The following is a 25,265-nucleotide window of genomic DNA, read 5'->3' on the forward strand; positions in this document are numbered from 1 at the left end:
TATTATAATCTAAATTGAACATAAAATTGAATGTTTAAATGTGATAACAAAAAAAAATAGAAATCTAAATTTGAAAAACAATAACTTTAACTTGAAAAACTTCCTACAATTAAATAAAACAAATTCCAGTACCTTATAATTACTGTCACTGAATGCCTTCTTATTAATATTTTATAAAATTTGAATTGTTGGATGGCTGAAAAATTAATGGATGTAAGACCAGGTCAATTGTCAGTGTCAAAACTGTCAAATAAAATATTTCTTTTCTTTCTTCTCAATTTGAATTCAACTTTCAACTCCAGGATCAGGAAACAGGATACTATTATTAATATATTGTTTCAAAAATTATTAATATTTACAATTATGGATACTTCACAAATTCTTCTTTATATTTCTAATAAATTATCCACACTATGCTGGTTCAAATTCAGGATACATAGTATTTTTATATATTAAAGGATACTTTACCAAATTATAAGTAAGTTTTCTTCAAATATTTATCTAATTTCTTTTCGATTATACCAAATTTATCATGTTTATGCTAAATTATTATATTTTCTGTTAATTTTCAAATCTTTTTCTCTATCAAATTTATAGCTTCATTTCTCATTTCTTGACTGCCTCCTCTTGTCATTGTGACACCTCTTTTTATCAAATTTTTATTCCAGAACATTCCAAACGAAAAACAAAAAACATTATGACAAATAGAAAACTTCAATTCCTTCTTTTTTTAACATGCTATGTCAAATTAGTATGTCATCCACCATCCTATAGAGTTATTTTTGTTTTATTATTTATTTTAATTGATTTTAAGGCATTTCAGATCAGAATTATTACTTCTGTATAAAATTAACATCTTAAATGTTAAATATTATTATTTTAACCTATAATTATTGTTTGAAATGTCCATTTATCTATTTACATTATCTCAATTATTAAAAAAAACAAATATAAGTCCCTACATAAGGTTTTAATAAATTTCTTATGCTAATTTTGAATGTCCTCATATAAATGATATGATCTTTAATAATTTTTATACTATTCTATGGTATATTTTCTATAAATTACATCTATAATCGCCATTTCAGTCCATTTTGGTTTCTAAACACTTTAATCGGATACTACGTTCTCTGATCTTCGACATACTCTGTTTTAGGACATAGTCATATCGTTACAATATATATATATATATATAGTATTTCTACTACAAAAGCAAGATTACGTAGGTCAAAATTTCTGACGTAAGAGAACTGTCAAAACATTAGAATGTGACTTTTCATCATGGCCTCGTTTATGTCAATACTTGTCAGATATATTTTTCTTTTTTTTTTGTTTACTATAATAAATAATATCTATAAAAATTTATTCTAATTAATGATGTCAATTGGTTTTCATTACTTGCCGAAAAATTAATTAACAACAATATTATCATAGTGTAGGTATAATCATTAAAACAGATTATTTAATATTTTTAAAACTAACTACTGCAAACGCTAAAATTCATAAGAAAAATTATTTCTAATAAACCTAATCTAAGAAATCTAAATTCTTTAACTTACTTTGCAGTTAATGGTAAAAGGGAATTCCATTATTTCGTTTTTGTTCAAAATAATCTAATAAAGAAGCATTTTTATTTGGCATATGTTTCTCAATACAAACACAATTGATAGGTACACAACAATAATTACAATAGTTTTTAAATTAAGCTATATTAATATGTAGGTATTTATAAAAACAGTATTGTTTTAAAGCTATATTTTGAATCAAATTGTGTACGAAACTAAGTAAAAATGTAGCACTACAGAACTGTCAGATCAGTAGCGTACGATTTTCTAATATATTTAAATAAAATTTTTATTTTTTGGAGTATTTAACTTAAGGGATTGTTTCATAAAATTTATATTATTAATAATAAACAATGTTTTTGGTTATTTAATTAATGTAATTCTAAAATTCACAATATAATCGCGATTACGTTTTTCTTATTATATTACCATTTTGACACTTATAAGAAATGCTAGAGAAATGTCAATTTCAAAGTTGATGTTTATTTACTTTAATTAACATTAAAAATATTTCGGCATATTATTAATATATTTCGGAAAGAAATGAAAATTGATTGACATCATTAATTAGAATAAAGAATTAGAGATATTATTTGTAAAATAAACAAAAACAAAGAAAATATCTGACAAGTAACATTAACGTGGCCATGATGAAAAGTCACATTCTAATGATTTGGCAGTGCTCTTACGTCAGAAATTTTGATCTACGTAATCTTGCTTTTGTAGTAAAAAGACTATATTCAGGTATACCTCGTCCAATTTACTTACCGTTGCGCGTCATCCGTGCCATAGCCTGTGACACGATACCAACACGAAATATTTAGGCGGTGGGTGTGTTCTTTTTTAAAATCAAAATGATTCTAAAGGGGAACACACCTACCGCCTAGATATTTCGTGTTGGTATCGTGTCACAGGCTATGGCGCGGATGACGTGCAACGGTAAGTAAATTGGACGAGGTATATACATACTTATTTATAGTTGACTAAATAGATATACGCTCTGAGCTTCGCTGGTGGCGCTCCTAGCGGATTACTTCTTCAACTTTCACCGGTAATTTTGAAATTTATTATTTAATTGTTATCGCTTAACATTTACAACGCAAAAAAGTAATTAAATTGTAATCGGTTTTTTTAAGATTTTGCTAATCATTTTGACGTTCTACTGATAAAATATGAATTTCTTACTTCGGATACTTTCACAATTATCGTGTAGATGGCGCTAAGATTGTTAGATTAAATTATAATTACATATTACGAAACATTAAAAAAAACTTAAATTCAGTATTTAAAACGTATATTTAAGGTAAAAATATATACCACAGCTTTGACCAACTAATATTTTTTATAATTAATGTTTTTAATTTTTATTTTAAATTAATCACTTTGACATTTATGTCAAATTTCCGGTAAACGTTTACAGACTTGCCACTACTGGCGCTCGCGAATTTGTAAATATCCCCTCTACGTACGAGCTCACAGCGTATATACTATCAAGCTTAAAACATGTAATGGAAGTAGAAGATCCATAATTTATATTTGGATCCAGCTCAAACATTGATAACCTCATTAATTCAGTTCTATATTGCCAATCAACTAATTTCTGTTATTATGTTATATTTACCAAATTTGTATTAACAAGAGAACTGAATAATATATCTAAAGCTCCATATTATGTTTGAATAACAATGCAATTTTCCGTTATTTAAATTATAATCAACGAAAAAAAAACCGAAATAATCGTGTTTAGTTATTTAGCAGAAAATGATGCGTACCGATTAAACTGTTTCAATTTATGCTGTTTAATTAGCTCATAACATACAATTAAAATAAATAAACATAAAGTAAATTATAGTAAAATTTAGCGTGGACTGATTGATGTTTTGATATAGACATAATATGAAGAAATGTCAATGGCTCATCATCATCAGTGGCGTTACAGATCTTTATGAGCCAAAGACTTCTTCAGAACAATGCTCCATTTGCCCCTGTCTCTGGCAACTCTTCTCCACGCTCTAATTCCAATAGATTTTAAATCATTTTCTAAGTTGTCGTGGTACCTCTCGGTCTCGGTAAGTCTCGGTCTTCCTCTTGCTCGTTGTCCTATCGGCCCTCTTAGGTCAAAAACTGTTCTGACTATGGCATCTTCCTCTCGTCTGATTACATGACCTATCCATCTAACTAAGGCGTGCTACTGTAATGAATTTTACAACGCCAGGTTTTCCAAAACTTCTATACAACTCAAACTTGTAACGCCTGCGCCACAAACCTAGTTCTTTTATGTCTCCATATATTCGTCTTAGGATTTTTCGCTCAAAACGTTTGAGCAGTTCTTGGCCATTCTGTGTAAGTGACCAAGTTTCTGAACCATATGTTATCACTGGTCTTATTAGTGTTTTTTAGGTAGTCAATTTAATTTTTCCAGCTATTTTTGAGGCCATCTGTCTTCTTAAGCCATAGTAACACTTATTGGCAAGCAATATTCTTCTTTTAATTTCTTCACTGTCATTGTTATCTTTAGTTAACAGCGAGCTTAAGTATATGAAGGTGTCGACACCTTCCAGTTCTAGGTCGTCAATTATTATTCTTGTAGGTGTCGGGTTGCTTGACCTAGTGCAACACATATATTTGGTCTTTTAAACATTTATATTTAGTCCCATTCTCTGTGCAGATGCTCTTAACGACCGAAATGCATCAGTCAAAGATTCTGTGGTTCTACGCATGATGTCTATGCCATCTGCGTATCCGACAATTTGTACTGATTTGTTAAAAATAGTACCATTCGTATTAATTTGGGACTCTCGAATTATTTTTTCTAATGCCAGGTTAAATAAGAGCCACGATAATCCATCACCCTGTCTTAGTCCATTTTTGCAATGGAAGAGTCTTGAGAAACCGTTTTGGATTTTTACCATGCTCTCTGCTGCTGTTAATGTAAGTTCAGTTAATTGGACAAGATGAAGCAGTATTTGAAATTCTACCATAGCAAGTAGAAGATTACCTCTATTAACAGAGTGGTATGCGGCTTTGAATTCCACGAATATGTGGTGGGTGTCGACGCCGAATTCTAGGGTTTTTTCAAGGATCTGCCTCACTGTAAATATCTGGTCCGTTGTTGATTTATTAGGACGGAAACCTATATACGGTGTGACAAAACATATTTTATAAAAAGGTATGGTACATTTTTTCTTAATAAAAGTGATGACTTTCAAGAAAATATTTAGATTTGCAGTTATTAAAATTTTTGATTTTGTTTTTTTAATAAAAATTATTGCTTTCAACTTGTAAAAATTATATTTGTAGAAGGTTAAATATGTAAATAATCCAGAAAGCCACTGCGCATCCGCTTGGAAAAATATTCTGATTCGGATTTTTTGCACAATCTTAGTCAAAAAGGACACCTTTTAACAAATTTACATGTTGCCAGGACCAAAACTGGGTCAAAAATTTTTTAAACGTTTTTTTTTTGTTTTTTTCCTAAAATTATTTTTTTCGCATGGAACAAAGTTTTTCTAGGTTTTTTGGATCATTCCAAACAGAAAAGGTCTTAGTGACATTTCTCTAAAGTTGATAGATTTTGACATATAAGCGATTAAAAATAGAAAAATTTCGAAATTGGCCATTTTAACCCTCAAAAACTATGTGAAAAACTGAAAATTTGAATGTTGCCAAGGTAGGTTGATATTCTTTAAACATCGATTGATGAAATCCCGAAGAGTTTTTTGCAATACAATATTCAAAACTCCTTTTTTTTTAATTGCTAGTCAAGCGTACGAGACACTATTTTCCACCGACAGTATGGAGCAAATGAAAGGAATAAATTCGTTATTTCGTAAACCGGCGACTTTAAGGAAAAATACCGAAACAGGTCCATTTTTATTTTTAAATTATGATATTGTGGCATATATGGTATACTACTGATGTCATTGATCTGGGCGTGATGACGTAATCAATGATTTTTTTAAATGAGAAAAGAGGTCGTGTGCTAGCTCATTTGAAAGGTTCTTCAATTCTCTATTCAGTAATATAAACATTTATATAATTATTTATACAGGGTGTCCTCCTACTTCTTTTGTTGTCAAATAATTAAATTTAATAAAACATTTTTGGACACCCTTTATAAATAATTATGTAAATGTTTACATTACTGAATCGAGAATTGAAGAACCTTTCAAATGAGCTACCACACGACCCCTATTCTTATTTAAAAAAATCATCGAATGCGTCATCACGCCCAGACGGATGACGTCACTAGTGTACCATATATGCCACAATATCATAATTTAAAAATAAAAATCGACCTGTTTCGGTTTTTTTCCTTAAAGTCGCTGGTTTACGAAATAACGAATTAATTCCTTTCATTTGCACCATACTGTATACACATGCAACGGTGGAAAATAGTGTCGCGCACGCGTGATTATAAATTAAAAAACAAAGGAGTTTTGAACACTGTATTGCAAAAAACTCTTCGGGATTTCATCAATCGATGTTTAAAGAATATCTACCTACCTTGGCAACATTCAAGTTTTTCACATAGTTCTTGAAGGTTAAAAATGGCCGATTTCGCAATTTTTCAATTTTTAATCGCTTATATGTCAAGAACTATCAACTTTGGAAAAAAGTTACGAAAGACCTTTTCTGTTTGGAATGATCCAAAAAACCTAAAAATATTTTGTTTCATGCAAGAAAAATAATTTTATGAATAAAACAAAAAAAAAGTTTAAAAAATTTTTGACCCACTTTTGGTCCCGGCAACACGCAAATTTGTTAAAAGGGGTCCTGTTTGAGTAAGATTATGCAAAAAATCCGAATCAGAATATTTTTCCTAGCGGGTGCGCAGTGGCTTTCTGGACTAAAAGGTTAGAATTGATCCTTGTTTGATATTAAAGACAGCTGACGGCATTCACATTATTTTGTTGAAAGAAAAAAAAGGTCATTGTTTTGATAAATATTAAAGCATTTTAAATTATTTTTGTAGCTTAAATATTTTTGTCTTGTTAAAAGGTCATAAAAGGTTAGATTTTTTTATATTGTCATTCTTGTTGTAAAAGTCAAGTGTTTCCTTTGTTGTTGAATATGTTTTTGAATACAAAAAAGTTTTTAAAGTTTTTAATAAACAGTTTGATCATCTCCATATTTTCTATTTATGTCAGGATACAGGAGAGGATGCACATGTGAATGTCGTCCCAAATGATATCTGTAAGTTGAAAAATCTGTCCAGTAAGTATCCAAGAGTGAATTAGAGGACCTTATTCCAAACGGCGTCCTTTTAAAATAGTAGGAAGGTCCTACAGTCTCTGTAATCAGTAAGTATCCTTTGTTCACTTGGTAATGGTAGTTAGCTCTTCTTAAACCCTTTCATCGCCTAAAACGAACTCACTGCTCGCCACCGAACTAAATCTGAGCCGCCGGTTTGCACCGAACGGTTTAATGTTCTGCTCCTTCTTCTTTAAAGCCCCATTTCGACTCCAGTATCTAAGTAGTTTTTGTTAACCCCTGCATTCAAAACGCTTTAATCAGTTACTAAAGGACATTACAAATCTTTTTCGTCACTGCCTTACCTCAACATATTTGCAATGAGATGGATTTTACGAACCGATTGATGCAATGGCAATTGAAAGTCAGTTCAACACAGTTATCGAAAATTTTCGATACAAAAATATGATATTTTATGATCTGACGAACTACGATGAAAATAGACCGCCAACGCACAGAAGATCTAGACACCACCTAGGATATCAACACGAAAAATGAAGAGAGAAACATGAAAAGGTATCTGACGGAGTTAGAATGGCTTATTTAATCAAACAGCATAGGAAGGTGTAGGAACAAACAAGAGAAAATCCAACAACACATAAATGCGGAACGTAAGGGCACTATACACCTAGGCATATATCGCTCGCTCCTTAGGTTAGGTAGTACTACCTCTTCGCATCATTTAATTAACTTTTTTCTGAATTTTAGGTTAATCAAAAGAGGACACAATTTTTTTCCACAGGTGCTCTAGATAGAGCAACCGCGATTTCTGATCATCGAACAAACATAATTTGCCGAATCGCCTATAATCGTCCGGCACACTCAAAACTCTGCCGAGACCCAGTGACGAAGGCCAAAAATTAAGATCACTGACTTGCTGGACGGGAATATATATTGAAGAAGAGGTAATTCTATAAGCCTTGCAAAAAAAGGTGAACCAGAAAGGAAGGCGCCTAACGCCACACCTACTAAAGCAACATCATCGCATCAAGGCCTCTCAAATGCCTCATTTCATAGATTATCCAAGATAAAAAACAAGTAGAGGCTCCCCATGGTTATGTCACCGATTGGAGAGGGATAAGGTAGCTTGAAGGTCAAGAAGGTACCGTCTCCACAATTAATGGAGATTTTTGATCTTTGGACACTAGAAAACCTTACTCCGAGAATCTAATTCCCCTGAAGATGTGACCGAAGTATTCGATTTTGGCTGTTTTTATTGTGGTTAACAGCCCCTTTTCTTCTTGAATTCCCAACAAAACATCCTGATTAGTAATGTGATCGGTTTAAGATATCTTTAGGATTCAACGATAAAGCCACATGTCGAAAGTCTCAATTTTCTTGCAGGTGCGTCTGTGGGAGTCCAATACTCAGCTCTCCGTAAAACCATTGATTATAAACACACACATAGAAGGTAAAAACGAATTCAGTGTTAAACTCCGCCTAAGTACTTACACCTCTTTGCCCCTCAAGCCTAAGTACTACCTGACTGTATGGTGGCGACATTAATTGAAATCTTTGCCAAGATTGAAAAATAAATTTGAGTTACCTGCTCCAGCCATTGTCCAGTGCAATAGACGACAATATAAGGGTGGCATTCAGCATTTTCACAAATAATTTTACGTGCTTGTAATCTATATTATGGAATTCCGATTTTACTTCAGAAAAAACGCTAAAAATTGATTAATGAAAAGAGAAGAGGATTTTTAAAAATTATTTATTTATCAATACACTACAAAAGAATAACAAAATATAAAATACATAATAAAATTAGCAGTGATAAATTACATGTCATGTAAATTACTTTTTTGTAACTTTTCAAACAAATTAATTTCCAGAATTGATGCAAACTAAAATATTTCAAGCTAAGATACATAATTTATTTCCAGATTTAGTCCATTCACTCACGGTAAAATATTGCGAAAAACCTCCTAATTTTAAAGAATCGCTTGGATTGACATTTGGCTTACGCCTAGCTAAGATGTCAAAGAAAAACAAATGATGTACCGATGTGTACTTTGGCCCTATGGTTCAGTATCACCCCTTCTCGGGAGTGAAAAAATATATGTTCAAGATAAGTTCAGAAGTGCCTAAAATCACTAATTCTAAGCAACTTTTGTTCTATAGAGTTTTTTCACTACGTCAATACTTTTCGAGTTATTGAAAAATAAGTTCTTTTTCGTCAAATTCCATGTTGAATATTTCAACGTGAAATAATAAAAAAAATGAAGCACTTTTCGACGAAAACTCATTACAACTTTTTTTAAAGTGTTTAAAAAAGGTTTATTTATATTATTTTTGTTAAGTTTCTAGCGTCAAAAGTAAACAAGTTATGATCAAAATATATTTGGTTCCTATTTTTTTGTTAAAAAATCGTGAAAATCACCCCCTAATTAGCATCCTAAATGAAATTAATCGTTACAACTTCACAAGATCACAACTTGCTTTACTCGTGTATGTATTGTTTCATCGGCTCAAAGTGGAAATTTTTGAAGGAGCTCTAGTTGAAAGGGCTTGAACTAGTCAAAAATCACGAGTGTATGCAAATTTTGAACAGCCACATCTTAACCAATTTTTGCCTTACAGAAAAACAAAAAATCCAAAATATTCAGAAAAGCAAAACCTACATTTTTTTACTGTTTGTGATTTTTGGTGTCACTAATAAATTTTAAGTTATTTTGAAAAAAACATTTTTTTCAAAATAAAAAAAAATTGTTAAAAAATAAGCCCTTTGAACAAATGAAACTTACAGATCAGTATAAATAATACATAAGTAAAGTAACTTGGGAAACGGTAACGATTAATTTGATTTAAAATGCTAATTGGGGGCTGATTTTCCCGAGTTTTTTTGACCAAATTTATTTTGAGCGTAACTTACTTTTTATGCTAGAAACTTATTAAAAAACAAAAATGAATATTTTTTTGAACACTTTAAAAAAGTCGTACTGAGTTTTCCCCAAAAAGTGTATACTTTTTTGGTTATTTCACGTTGAAATATTTCCTTTGAAATTTGACAGATATGAAACTATTTTTCATTAGTTACAACTTTGCTTCTACTGGGTCTAGAGAGTTCATACATACACCATTTTTTTTCTCTTTTTTAGAAGCTATATTTTTGCTGGAAACCTTTTTTTCGGTAAAATACATATTTACTTTTTGAGTTATTTGCAAAAAACCACCTAAAAAGTGTTTTTTATTTTTTGTTGAAAAATGAACATATTTACTCGCAAATACCTCGAAAAGTATTAACTTGCTTAGAATTACTTTTCTTCTTTCCTATATGTATTCCAATCGTGATTCAATGGTATTATTGGTTTCTATTATAGTTTTCTACTGTAGTTTTATAAAATATCTACATTATTAATTTACCGAAAATAAAACCTAATATATAGCTTATCCTAAATATCCTAATATATCCTTTTCATTGTGACTCCATTGTGAACGAGTTTTGTGTGAAAACTGCATATTAACAAATGTGTGCACGTATTTGCTTTTATTTTCTAACAGTACCTGTAACATGAATTTGGTTGCCGATTTTTTGTTTTTTGTTGTTCTTCTACAACGCTGACTGTTCTTCTGACGGCACTTCTTCTTTAAAGCATTTACTTGATACTCCAATTTTTTTACCTTCTCCGTCAATTCAGTTTCAAGTTTTGTGGGCAAATTAATTTCAAAACTGGAAATATCACTGAGACTACTACTTGATCTCTTAGGCGATGGAGTTGACCTAACCATACAATCGTCACTTGTAGATCTTTTACGTTTCGTACCGCAATAAACGTATGTAGAGCATACTGGTGGGATATCACCTAAAATAGGTGTAATCATTGAAATGTATGTGTAATTTTAATTAAAGCAAAACAAGCATAATCATTATTTCTGGAGTGATAGTAACAACGCATTCATATTTAAAAAAAATCTCTTTTGATTTAATTGTATAAAAATATTTAAATCATTCAATATCCACTGATTTTATATAAAATATATTTTAATAGTAGTATTCTCATTGACAAAGCGCATTAGGCAAACATAAAAATATTTATAAAATTGAGTACTCACCTAAATCAGTTGTTAACTGTGTAAATTTTAGAGGAACAGCATTTTTCCTTAATAACTTTCTTTGGCCACTTTGGTAAATATGTTCCACTGCAAAATGATACTGGCAAATTACCCTCTGTTTAAGGTCAGTGATATCCAGCAATATAATATCAATGTTCCTGCAGTTTTTTTGCCAAATTTTTGTACGCTCTACGTCTTTCAGTGGAAATTTAAAGAAAGATATATTATTATTTGTTCCATAGTTTCTTTCAAAACATCCCGCGTAAACACACTTATGAGTTACAGAGGCCATTTTGTCTAAAATATGAGTCCTTTTTTTTATAAAATTTCGCTCTAACTTGTCACAAAACCTGCCTGTCACAGATAATACACCTATAGGGTAAGTTCGGCCCTGACACTACCCCTACCTCCTCGCAAGTCAGAGAGAGAATGAGAAATCTCGATACGGTTTTCGAGTAGCGCCATCTAGTTGTTGATACGTCTTTCGGTTGCCAAGAGGTGAGCTATCTATGGGTGTTTATAATCAATGGTAAAACAAAATAAGAAATATATAACATCGTAATAATCTGATTTTTATGGGTATTGATAAATCATGACTTTTGAATAACTTAGCAATTTTTTAAAATGCAGAAAGGAAGGTGTATGTTTATTCTTTCTGTTTGTTGACCGTTCACGCTGATTCGTCCAAATTGTTGTTCCTTTTTCAAAATGACTAAAAATTACAAATAAACTAAAGTTAAAGACACAGCAGAACAAAACTGTCTTATCTTTTTTTTTTGTTTTTGAGAAAAAAAAAGAAAAAACTTCAGTTGAAAAAAAGATAGCGAGTAAAACTCTATCACATATATATGTATATATTTTAAATAAGACTTACAAAGAAATACTTAATAATAGTCATACCGTTACCTCGGCTTTGGGATTATAGCAGGGTAGTCTGCAATATCGAGGGACTACGGTATAAAAGGAAGGTAACAGAGCCACGCTTCAACCGCCTTTATTCAGGCTGAGTCGACCAGGGGACTATAGATATTATTTTTCTAAAATGTCTAGCTGTTCTCACTGCGGCGCTGGGATTTGAACCCCGGCCTACCATCATGGAAGTCATTTATCCTACCGCCTGAGCTACTCCGGCCCCCACAAAGAAATACTTCTGATCCAAATAAATAACCGTATACAAAGTATTGTATGGTTTTTTGGCTAGTGTCGGATCGTTTTTAATGCAGTTAGTTTAATGGTTACTTCATTCCATTTATCGTATCAAGTTTCATATTGTTTAAGATTATAGACATACACCTGCACCCGTTGATTGTGATCTCTTTTACACGTTTAACATTAATTTCTTTTTAAAATCAACAGCGATTAAGCCTTATAGTCCTTGTTCGTCTACCATTAACGTCCCTCGCTCGAAGCTAAACATAATTGGTGCCAATTTTTAGACACTTGAGACCCTTTTGTTTTTACATTATACGCGTACAACAAAAATATTTATCGGTATTCACCAAATGCCTCGACGTTTATAAATCCATTAAGTCAAATTTTCTTGACTCTCTTAAATAGACCGGTAAAGAGGGAGAAGTTGATTCGAAGTTATGGGAAATTTAGTGGTTTTATTCTAGTCGTTGCTTAGAAAACTTTTTTGAAAAATTTTTCTACAACCGTGTTAAAAATGCAATTTTTAGCACTCCATACGAGCGTTAAAAATGATACTTTAAGGCACTAGTGCTTAAAAAAAATTTTAAGGCACTGCAGTTCGTATTGACCGTATATGCAATTTTGATGTATTGTCAAAAAAATATAAAATTGGAATGTCAGTCAAGTTCAAGTAAAAGTTTTTGTAGATATTGTCCTGTAATTACGTTTGTAAAAAAAATATTGTATGATATGCGTGTTCAAAAATTACATTTTTAAGGCACTCATGTGAATTGCAGAACTCGCTATCGCTCATTCTGCAAACTTTCACATGCGTGCCTTAAACGTGTACTTTCAACACTTATATCATAAATAACTATTATGATATAAGTGTTAAAAGTACACGTTTAAGGCACGCATGTGAAAGTTTGCAGAATGAGCGAAGCGAGTTCTGCAATTCACATGACTGCCTTAAAAATGTACTTTTTAACACGCATATCATACAATATTTTTTCTACAAACGTAATTACAGGACATCTACAAAAATTTTACTTGAACTTGACTGACATTCCATTTTTATATTTTTTTGACATTACATCAAAATTGCCTATACGGTCAATACGAACTGCAGTGCCATAAAAATTTTAAAGCAATAGTGCCTTAAAGTAGCATTTTTAACGCTCGTACGGAGTGCTAAAAATTGCATTTTTAACACGGTTGTAGAAAAATATTATTTATGAATAGGGCTGGAAAATGTACTTGGTTAAAGTTATCGTTTCTCTTCAACGATGAATAAGATTAAGTTAATGAATTGACAATTTTTTTTTGTAAGAATACCAAAAGAATTTTTACTAGAATATATGAATATAGCATGCAATAATTGCATGCAATAAATCATAAAAACTCATAGCATCTCATAGATAACTTCTGGTTTTTCCCAAATTATAAACACAAGCTGTCCTACGAAGAAATATCAGAATCGATGAACAGATGTCATCCATCAGATATTTAGGTAAACTAATCAACAGTAGCGATTCGATGAAGGAGGTTCTATCATGAATTTAACAACTATAAGGGGAGCTTATAGGAAGATATTTATCGGAATAAAAACTTATTTTATCAGGCGGGATCTTTCATGAGACTTCGAATCCGAATGGATACATCATATTTTTTATTTCTGTTAGGACCAGTCACCTATCTGTTTTGACTAACTTGCCGTATGTTTTTTTTGTGAAAACATTCAATATTTCCTTCAAAGGATTTGCCGCTATCGTACTATCATAAAATGCTATACCCTCCAAAATTCCCGTTATATCAAGTAAAGTTCTGTATATTCCGACCACACAGAAATCACCAACTAACTGTACCTTTATCCGTTTTAATATTTTTCTATAAAAAGGCACAGATTTTCAATTCTATTTTATTTTCCGCTGTGTATCAAGATGTAAGATATTTTATGTTCTACATGTATTTCAAAAGATACCTCTCAAAGGGTAAGATATTTTTTATCTCTTTTGTTTCTTTATATACCTTGTACATTTTGCTTCTTCGCATATTTGACTTTATATTTTCTCCGTCTAGTTAGAACCCAGGCTATCCCGTTGGGAGTTCCAGGTTGTCCTATTAGAAATCCAATTTTATCCCATTGGGACCCCAAATTTGCCCTGATTGAGAATCCCCGTTCTTCTATAGGCAACTAAGAATGGAGCACACTTTTATTTAAGATTAAGCTGGTGCCTAAGTTGAAGGGTTTTAAATGTCTGCTCAGATAGGTTCAGGGATAACATTGACTATATGGATACGGGGGGGTCGAAATGGGGCTAAAGAAGAAGGAACAGGCACGTAAACGTTCTTTTGCGAACGGCGGCTCAGTGGTTGTTCGGTGACAGGTCGTGGAATCATTTTGAACGAATGGGAGGGTTTTAAGAAGAACTAACTACCATTACCAAGTAAACAAAGGATACTTACACTGACTAGAGGACCTTTCTACTATTTGAAAAGGACGCCGTCTAAAAAGACCTATGATTTATTATTGGGTATTTACTGGACATATGTTCGTGCTTACGGGTACTAAATGGGTAACATTCATATGGTAAACATTCATATGAGATTCCTCTTTTGGGTCTAATTGGGCAACTTTTAACTTCATTCTTGGCTTCTATGCCATTTTCTCTTTTCTCCTTTTCTAAAACTCAATTTCGGTTGCATTGAAAATCTGGTTAATAATTTTCCAAAATTTTAGTGAAATAAATAATTACACTTTTATAAAAAAGAAATTTTTTATAATAAAACGTTTTTATTATTAATAGGAGAGAATATAAAATAATTTGACGATATAAAATGCTTAAAATTTCAAAAATTACACTATAATAAAAAAGTACTTTTTATAATAACACGGTTTTGTTATAATATATAGGACACAACATGTTTCGAAAGAATAAAATATGAATTTTTAGTAGGTGTATTAACTCTTAAAATTATAATTCCAAAAATTACACTAGTATAAAAAAGTACTTTTTATAATACCACGGTTGTTTAAAATGGTATATATAATATTTATATATAATAATTAACTTATTCGAAAAGGCCTGGGTACCAGGGAAGCACTAGTTGCAACCCAAGTGCTACGATCAGAACTGCTACGATCAAAGGAAAGATGTAATGATGTGCTTTATAGATTATGAAAAAGCCTTCGATCGAGTACAACATCATAAACTCGTACATATACTGAAACAACTCGACATAGATCAAAAAGACATTCGTTGCATAGAGGCTCTTTACTGGAATCAAACAGCTGTCGTCAAGGTGGACAATGAAACAACGCAAGCTCAAAAAATTCTCAGAGGTGTAAGACAGGGATGCATTCTCTCCCCACTACTGTTCAATCTATATTCAGAAAGTATCTTCCAGGAAGCTCTTGAGGAATGCGAAAGCGGCATCAAAGTGAATGGTACCTGGGTCAATAATATACGATATGCGGATGATTCGGTCTTAATAGCAGACAATATAGAAGACCTCCAAAACCTTCTTAATAAAATTGGAGAGCATAGCGAGAACATGGGACTTAGCATCAACATAAAAAAGACAAAGTTCCTTATAATCAGCCGTCAATTATGTCAACATCAAAATGCAAGACTAGCATATAACAACCAAGATGTAGAGCGCGTAAGAAAGTTTAAGTACCTGGGAACCTGGCTATGTGAAGACTGGATGTCGGATATGGAAATTAAATGTCGGATAGAAAGAGCCAGAAGTGCATTCATGAAATTCAGAAACGTCTTTACGAACTCTGACTTTGACCTAAACCTAAGATTAAGAATCACAAAATGCTATATATGGTCGGTGCTCCTATATGGCATGGAAGGATGGACTTTAAAAATAAACACAATGAATAAGCTAGAGGCATTTGAGATGTGGATCTATCGACGAATCCTTATCTGACGAGAAAAACGGTATACCTGGGACACATAATTAGAAATGAAAGATATCAGTTTCTGCAAACCTTAATTGAAGGAAAGATCGAAGGAAGAAGGGGAGTGGGCAGGAAGAAAATGTCATGGCTCCGTAATGTCAAACAATGGACAGGACTAAAAAACATAGGAGACCTAATACATACTGCAAGGGTGAAACAGGCTGGAAGAATCACAATCTAAATATCGCAAAAGTCCGTCTCTGTCGTTATAGATAGAAGTAAGATGAAATGTACTTCCCAACGCGTTTCTCTTGGGCCACCCACAAGAAAGCGGAAGGATTAATATTTTAAGAAATTCTAGACGCCTAAGCTGGTCATTTAGTTATTTGAGGCAGTAAAATCACAAAGAGACTTTAGGGCTCGAAGACAACTTTCCTAAAAGTATTTACTTTGCACAGGATATGCCTCATAAAAAGAAGAATAGGAAAGATTGCTAAGTGTTTGAGTGATAGAAATCTAAGAATTCCACAAGGTTACAACGCAGTAACTTTCGTGGGAATCCTTAAACGGTTACAAAAAGGACACTCGTGGTGATTGGCCGAAAAAGAAACGTATGATCATAATAAGGCTGGTCTAAACATTATTTCCCAGCTATGTGATTGGTACGAAAATTTCGGAATGATGATTATTGGTCAAATTATGCGATAGCTGTGAAAAAGTGAGGTGAATATAGAGAGCAGAGAGGAATCTTGTCCGAGATTAGGACAAGAAGGAATTAATTAAGTTCTAGCGGTCATGCAGTGAAGACCTGCATTTTTTCTTGTCTGTGCCTAAATAGGCAAAATGAAATCTTAAAGATTCTGTCGTGAAAATCGCAAGTGCGATATGTTGTCTTAAATACCATACCGGTATATTCTCTGTGTTGTGTCCGGTACGATAAAATAATAGTTTTCTTAGTACGGCGTGTAATATGTTTCGTTCAAACAGAACTTAGTTCAACATTTGCGGATAAGACTTCCGTTTAATATGTCTCATATAAACCGCACTTAATTCAATCTTCGTGGAACGCAGTTCCATTTTTTTTAAAGACTATGGTCTAAATAAAATATGTTTAATTATCAAGTCAGTGAGAAGTATCACTAATAATCATGAATGCAGTTATTTTCTTTTCATAAAACAAAAAGAACTATGGAATTTTTATTTTTCGTATAATATGATAACAATTATGTAACAGTACTTTAACTCAAAAATGAAAGTGAAAAGTGAAAGTGATTTCGTCGTATCCACAACTCTGGCGAGTTAACCCGATTCCAGCAATTCAACAACAACGGATTATCACCAGGTATTTTGCAATAAACTGTTTCGTTCCTTTTCCTTTTTTTGAACTTTTAAGATGCAACGCGAAAGACTTATTTTTTTATTTTTCTAATCAACTCAGTTTAATGACTATTTTCTATCTAAATAAATGGTAACTATGTTAAAACTTATTTCGTTCTTTTTCTGTTCGCACAATCCATCTATGTATCCTTATTGTATTAGGAAACGCAGCCTACTACAGACAACAAGGGTAAGTACCATTAGTAGTCAAAGGGATACCATTTTTTTCGTAACATTTTTGTAATTTTTATATAGATAAATAGTAATAGATTCTGATCTATTAATGGCGCCCAAAAAATTAATAATTTCTTTTCTCTAGCATAAATATTATTGTATGAACTCACACCCTAAAATCTCTTGATGATTAGAGCCGCCGGTGCGATTTTAAATTATGTAGCACGTATTTTTTTAAGTTTATGTACATCACATGTTTATCTAATTTGTCGTGCTTCATAAATTGGCGCGCAACATGTAGGGCTATCTCTTGTCTAATTCTTATTAGTTTGTTTTCTTATTTTGTCCACGTTGTTCTGCTCATTATTGATTCATAAAATAACGCTAAGTTTTTCATCTAACTCTTAATTAGTAATATCACAAAAAGGCTTTTTTATTTTTAACGCAACCTAAGATTTATCCCTAAAACGGCGACCGCACCTAGAGGTTTCTGTCATTTTTTTGTTTCTTTTTGCTCCGTGTTAACAAGTACTTAAAAACAACGTCATTGCATTCCCTTTTTTGTTTTACACGTAAATGGTATTTTTCCCAGCACTAATTTAAAATGTGGCTCCTTGTTGTCTAAAGGTGTCTGAATAGAGATTTTATACTGTTTATAAAATTTCGATGGATGCGCAGATAAGAAATAAGATAGTAATGTAAATATGAAAAGAGAAAATTCCAAAGGTAAATAAAATAATAACTGCTAGTTTTCAATTCCAAGTTTACAGTAAATTTTGAGTTTAAATAGTTTTGTTGAATTTTTTTTGCATAATTTTTGAGAGAATATAATTCAAAATGGAATCCTCCGTGGTTCAATATTTAAAAAATGACGAAATTGATTATGAATTGTTTATAAGAGGGGTTAAGACTAAGAAAAATCTTAGTGACAAAAAAACAATGCTTCGTAAATTACTAAGTAAAAAGGCCGTTATTGATTTAGAGGAAAATAGGTTAATATTCAACGATGAGAAGAAGCAGATAGACGAAACTGCTGTTGACATCCGTAGTTTAATTGGAGATTTCGAAGGAGACGTTAGAGATTCGGTCTATCGTAGGGCAAAGGCTCATCTTACGCATTTATCTTTTAGAATAGCTAGGTTACCCGTAGAATTTGAGGAAGAAGAAGAGTATAAGGCAGAGGCTTCTGCAGATTGTTTACTTTTAGAAGGGCAATTAGATGACAAAGTCGTTCCTGTTGGGCCATCAGTTTCTTCGAATATAATTCCTTCACAGCCGGTCGTTAATATTCCAGCTCCCGTCGTTCAGGTGTCGCATCCAACTAATTTAGCTGATTGGAACATTAAGTTTAGTGGAGATTCTAAAGGAGTTTTCCCTTTCATAGAAAAAGTTAGAGACCTGGCTGAATCCCGTAATGTAGGACAAGAGGTTCTTTTCAGATCAGCTGTCGAGTTATTTACAGGTAGCGCTGCTGTGTGGTTCAGGAGTGTTCGTAGTACCGTTTCTTCATGGAACGAATTGATTGGTCTTTTGAAGGCTACGTTTCTTCCCCAAGACTACGACGAGGATTTATGGAACCAGATCAAATCCAGAAAGCAGAAGAAAAATGAGTCGTTCGCTTTATTTCAGGCACAGGTTATGTCTTTGGCAAAACGGCTGACGGTGCAGCCTTTAGAGAAAACTATCGTGAAACACTTGAGGCAAAATATTATCCCTGAATATATTCCGTTGATTGCATTAGTCGATACCAATACTGTTGAGGAGTTGTCTGCTGTTATTCGTAAACTAGAGAATAATGTGGTCGTGCCTAGTGTCAAGAAGGAAACGTCCGTCGCTTATGTTAATCATGAGTTCCCCGGTCCCTCCAGAAAAGCCAATGTTCCTAACGGAAAAGCAAATTTTAAAAATAATGACGATCGCTCGGCTCCGCGAAATTCTGAGGCGAAAAACCCTAGTAAAAGTACTTCGAATAAATCGAAGATGATCGTTTGTTTTAATTGCCGAAGACGCGGGCACAATTTCAACGACTGTAAACAGCGTTTTGATAGATATTTTTGTTTCCGATGTGGCGCAGATAATGTTACGGTAAGGACATGCCCAAACTGTGTCAAACCTTCAAAAAACGAATAACCAACACCCTTAAGTTCGGTAAGAGTGTTCACAATACAATTTAAAACCCCGAACATTCATGTTTTGCGGCCGATAATAAGTTTCCAGAAAATTTTAATGTCTCTGATGGGTACAAATGGCTAGGTACAGTAAAAAATTTTTATAAACATTCGTCAAAATTATCTCCGGTCATTGCTTCAAAGCCATTCGATAACAGACCTTACTTGGAGGTTCAAATTCTTTCGCAACCCTTTACGCTTTTATTAGATACCGGGTGTTCCACTACTGTAGTCGGATCCAAGGGATTGGATTTTCTTGAGAGAAACAACATTGAGATCGATTTACCGTGTAGTCAGAATGTGTCTTTAGCCGACGGATCGAGTAAAAAGGTTTCTGGTATTGTAAATTTGCCGTTTGTGGCGAATGGAATTTGTCATGTGATTAGTTGTCTTGTAGTGCCATCGCTACCAATAAATTTTATTTTAGGAAGTAACTTTATTTCAAAATTTTCTTTAGCGATAAATTTCGAACAAAATAAATGGAGTGTCAGAAATCCTTGTTGCGAGATAGTAACTTCAAAACCTGAAGGCGATGTTTCGTTCCCACAATCTTTGTGTTCGATTGATTCTCTTGCCGCCGAGTTAAGACCTCTAGCGGATGCTGTCATCCATAGTTTTCAGGAGGTAGACAAAAAGAATGGTATAGGAAGAACAGATATGATCAAAATGACTATCGATACGGGTGACGCAAAGCCTTTTCGACAACGTCCTTTTCCTATGTCGCCATACATGTCAGATATTTTAAATCGCGAATTAGATGAGATGCTCAAACTTAAAGTTATAGAACCGAGTAACAGTCCTTGGTGTAGTCCAGTCTTGCTTGTAAAAAAAAAGACAGGCGAGTTTAGGTTTTGTTTTGATGGCAGGAATCTTAATGAAGTTACTCGTCATGACACATATCCTCTCCCCAATATTGACCGAATTTTGTCATTATTGCGTAACGCTAAATATATAAGTTCGATAGATTTGAAAAAAGCTTTTTGGCAGATCCCTCTTGATCCATCTTCGCGAGAAAAAACTGCTTTTGCTGTTGTTGGCCGTGGATCATTTCAATTTACTGTGATGCCTTTTGGTCTTTGTAATAGTGCTCAAACCCAGCAAAGATTAGTAGATCAAATTTTTGGACCAGAATTCGAACCTTTTATTTTTACTTACTTGGATGATATTATTGTTTGTTCTTCCACTGCTGAGGAACACGTTGCCTTGTTAGGACAAGTTCGAGATAAACTAAAGGATGCTAACCTTACGATAAATGTAGACAAATGTGAATTTTTCAAAACAACTTTGAAGTATTTAGGCTATATCGTTGGTGATAACTCTCTTCGGTCGGACCCCGACAAAATTTCCACTATGGTTAATTATCCCCGTCCAACTAACACAACGGAGATTAAACGTTTTATTGGTCTTTGTTCTTGGTATAGACGCTTCGTCAAAGATTTTTCTACCCTTGTTTCCCCTATCAATGATCTTTTGAAAGGAAAGAAAAAGAAAGAACCTATAGTTTGGACATCAGAAGCTGAGAATGCTTTTATCGCCATAAAGGAAGCTTTAGTATCTTCCCCAGTTCTAGTACAACCCGATTATTCTCGTCCCTTCACTATTCAGTGTGACGCAAGTAACACCGGTCTAGGAGCTGTATTGACTCAAGAAATAGACGGTGGAGAACAGGTGATTTCCTATGCTAGTCGGTCTTTGACAAGAGCAGAACGTTCGTATGGAACCACCGAGAAAGAGGCCCTTGCAGCTTTGTTTGCTGTTGAAAAATTTCGTCCTTACGTAGATGGTGTTGAATTTACCCTCATCACTGACCATTATTCGTTGTTATGGCTTAGAAATTTAAAAAATCCCACAGGCCGTTTAGCTCGTTGGGCTATGCGTCTCAAACAGTTTGATTTCCGAATCGTCCATCGTAAAGGAGCATGTCATAAGGTGCCTGATGCACTTAGTAGGATTCATGAGAATGATCAAATTGCTTATCTTGAAGTTGATACTGATCGCATCGATCCCTGGTACGATGATTTGCGTACAAAGATTTTGTCTAACCCAGAAAGTTTTCCACAGTGGAAAGTAGAGAACGACCTCATATACAAATTTATTCCGGCTTGTCTTCCTCTTAATTCAAATTTAATCGAGTGGAAAGTCCTTGTTCCCAAACCTCAACGTGAGGATGTTATTAAGTCGTGTCATGATCCTGCAACTTTTGCCCATCCTGGTGTTTATAAAACTCTTGCTCGAATCCAAGAAAATTATTACTGGCCAAAAATGCGAAGAGATGTTGTTAAATATGTCCGTGCCTGCAAAACGTGTGGAGCACAAAAAGCACCAAATATGGCGCAAATGGGTAAAATGGGTAAAGAGAAAAAAGCCGAATACCCATGGCAAATTATCGCCGTTGATTTAATAGGCCCTTTAACCAGAAGTAGAAACGGTTTTACGTGGTTGCTGGTGGTCTCAGATTGGTTTTCTAAGTACACTTTGTTACATCATCTTCGCAAGGCTACTGCTTCAAATATCTGTAAATTTTTAGAGGAACAGGTGTTTCTCATATTTGGAGTTCCACAACATCTCATGTGTGATAATGCCTCTAATTTAAATTGTAAAATAATGAAAGATCTTTGTGAGAGATATGCAGTCCAAAAAATCTGGTTCTCTGCGGTTTATTCTCCCCAAGTAAATTTTGTTGAAAGGAGCAATCGTACTATTGGTACGGCAATCAGAAGTTATATTGACGAACATCGCGATTGGGACAAACACATACATGAAATTCGGCAAGCCATGAACACAGCGAAACATGAAGTAACCAAATATTCACCGGCATTTTTAAATTTTGCTAGACACGTACCGTTGTCTGGAAATTATTACGGTCAAATACCCCATGATTTTGTTGATATAGAAATCCTACCGGGTGATCGCGATAATTACGCGTCCGAAGTAACGGGAATAAAAGAAGTTTTCACGGCCGTGCGTAAAAATTTGTCTCGTGCATATCAGAGAAATGCAAAAACATATAATTTGCGTAAACGCGACGTACAGTTTAACGTTGGCGATCAAGTTTGGAGAAAAAATATGGTTTTATCTAGCGCCCCGAAACATTTCATGGCAAAATTGGCTCCCAAATATATTTTATGTACCATAATTAAAAAACTATCCTCGTTAGTTTACGTTCTTAGGAATCCAGATGGTTCCAATGCTGGAAATTGGCATATTAAAGATTTAAAAGCTTATTCATCCGTCAATGTTTCGTCAGATGCTTCAGATTTGTCCGATAGCGAATAGAAATGTATATTCCGTTATTTACAGGGCGATATGAACCAACTTTAAATATAATTTTTTAGATATTTTTGATTTTTTTATTTTATAGTACAGGTGCTTAAAGTTTTTTTGAGAGAAATAATTTTTTTGTGTTTTGTGAACCAAATTTTTTTATTAGTCGAAATTCTTCAATTTTGGAAAGTGTGATTTCAAATAAATGATTTTGGACATATGAATTTTTGATCTGAAAGCCTATTATAATCTAAATACTTCGGTAATTTTTTAGCGACACCCCTTTTTCCTCCGTGGTCCGTGTTAAAGGAAAAGTCGCGCAAATTGCGAACTTTTTCCTGGAAGGGATTTGTTTCTCTTCCAACAAATTTTGGCGTGGGATCAGTAATGCACTGATACCCTAGTACGTAGTACGTTGAATACAACTTTGCTTCGGCAAAACCGTCCCCAAGTGCCTCGTTCCCTTCAGGACGAGAGACGCGCATACATTTTTTAGAGCTGTCTCGACAACCTTTTTTTTGATGTGTGGTGTAGACCAATAGTAGGGAATTGTCCCGCTGCGGTCAATGTTTATCTATTTGATATATTTTTTTTTGATGTTGTCGCGAAGGAGACGAGCCTCTGGAAGTAGTGTAGGGGATTCCGCACGTTGATCTCCAGAGCAACTCAGTTTGGCTCACACCCCAGTTCTTTGAACTGTTTTACCTAGTTATAAGAATAAAATTTTTTTGTTTTGTTGAAAGGAAATATTAAAAATCCTTCTTCAAATGTTTTTATGTCGTGCGTTAGTCCGATATAGAAGTAAAACTTTTTTTACATAATAAAAAGTTTGATTTTTTTTATTTTTTTATTTTTTTGGTATCCTTCTAGGATATACTACCTTCGCTTATATGCAATCCAGCTTAAGCTTAGGGAAAATGTTTTTTATATTTTTTTTTGAAAATCGTTTCTTATTTTTTTTTTGGTATCTAGATTGATATCAGAAGTCCTTAGTACAGTTACTAGTGATAGTTCGTAATAGAACCTATTTGTTTTGCCTAAGTTAATTCTTACTTCAAGGACCTATGAATTTCAGCTCCCTCTATTAAAATATGTTGTCTAACCCCCTTTACGGTATGGATGGCCAGACACTGAGAAAGGCTAGGGATGAAGTGAGCGGATTCCCGCCAGTTGACTCGTCGGAATGAGAAGCCATTCATAATCGCAATTTAGCCACAGACCTTAGGTGATGACTTCCTATGTCATTTCCTAAAACTTCCGTTTGGTTGTGTAACTTTGAATAATAGACTCCACCGACTATGACCCTACCTTAAGTTGACCCCACCGAAAATGTTCCTATGATAGGCGTATGATACGCGTCAGTTATCGCTTGTTCTGGTTACCACAACGAAGTTAAAATATCAATATTTTCCTAATCCCCCCTGTTCTTGAAAGAGTAGTAAGTTTCTGAAAAGCAATGTGTCCATTTTTCCACAATAAACTAATTACAGGCTTATCTTTATAGAATTACAAGGTCCAACTTAGAACTATCAGTAACTCCTTTTTTTTTGTTTTTTTGTCCGTAAGTAATAACTGCTTATGGCGTTATTATATTGTGTTATCTCTGGAATAAGTCATGAATGAGAGACTTTATGCATCCAAGTCAAGGATAACATGTTAATTTTTTATGGCGTTAATGATGCTAAGACATCATTATTCTTATGTTATTCGTGGTGTTAGTCTAGGTTGAAAGAAACCTATGCATCCGAAAAAACGTTAACATATCTTGCCCTATTTTTGTGTTTTTATTTTTTTTTTGTGTCTACGATGACGAATTGCGTCGTTGTATTCTTGTGAATTGTTTGTGTTATGATTAACGCGTCCATGTCTAGATTGTAAGACATGTATTGATCGTTAGAGAAAGCCTAAGGCCTCTGAACGATATTACGATATGGTGACTAACAAATGTGGTTTTCATTTTTTTTGCCGTTTCATTTTTTTTATTTCCGATTTCAAACTGGTTAGCACGAAGTTGAAATCGTGGGGGAGGCAGTGAAACAGGCTGGAAGAATCACAATCTAAATATCGCAAAAGTCCGTCTCTGTCGTTATAGATAGAAGTAAGACGAAATGTACTTCCCAACGCGTTTCTCTTGGGCCACCCACAAGAAAGCGGAAGGATTAATATTTTAAGAAATTCTAGACGCCTAAGCTGGTCATTTAGTTATTTGAGGCAGTAAAATCACAAAGAGACTTTAGGGCTCGAAGACAACTTTCCTAAAAGTATTTACTTTGCACAGGATATGCCTCATAAAAGAAGAATAGGAAAGATTGCTAAGTGTTTGAGTGATAGAAATCTAAGAATTCCACAAGGTTACAACGCAGTAAC

At 33.5% G+C, this 25,265-nt stretch overlaps 1 protein-coding gene across 1 annotated transcript; it reads right to left on the minus strand.

Moving 5' to 3' along the window:
• Positions 1-10,208: 10,208 nt before the first annotated feature.
• On the minus strand, positions 10,209-11,166 carry LOC126891747 (THAP domain-containing protein 1-like). The gene is made up of 2 exons (XM_050661030.1): positions 10,875-11,166; positions 10,209-10,624 (listed from the first exon to the last, which is right to left on the minus strand). The coding sequence occupies exons 1-2, from the start codon at positions 11,164-11,166 to the stop codon at positions 10,209-10,211; spliced, it is 708 nt and encodes a 235-aa protein (XP_050516987.1).
• Positions 11,167-25,265: the final 14,099 nt, after the last annotated feature.

This window comes from Diabrotica virgifera, chromosome 1 (genome assembly GCF_917563875.1).
Source record: "Diabrotica virgifera virgifera chromosome 1, PGI_DIABVI_V3a".
NCBI classification, from domain to species: domain Eukaryota; kingdom Metazoa; phylum Arthropoda; class Insecta; order Coleoptera; family Chrysomelidae; genus Diabrotica; species Diabrotica virgifera.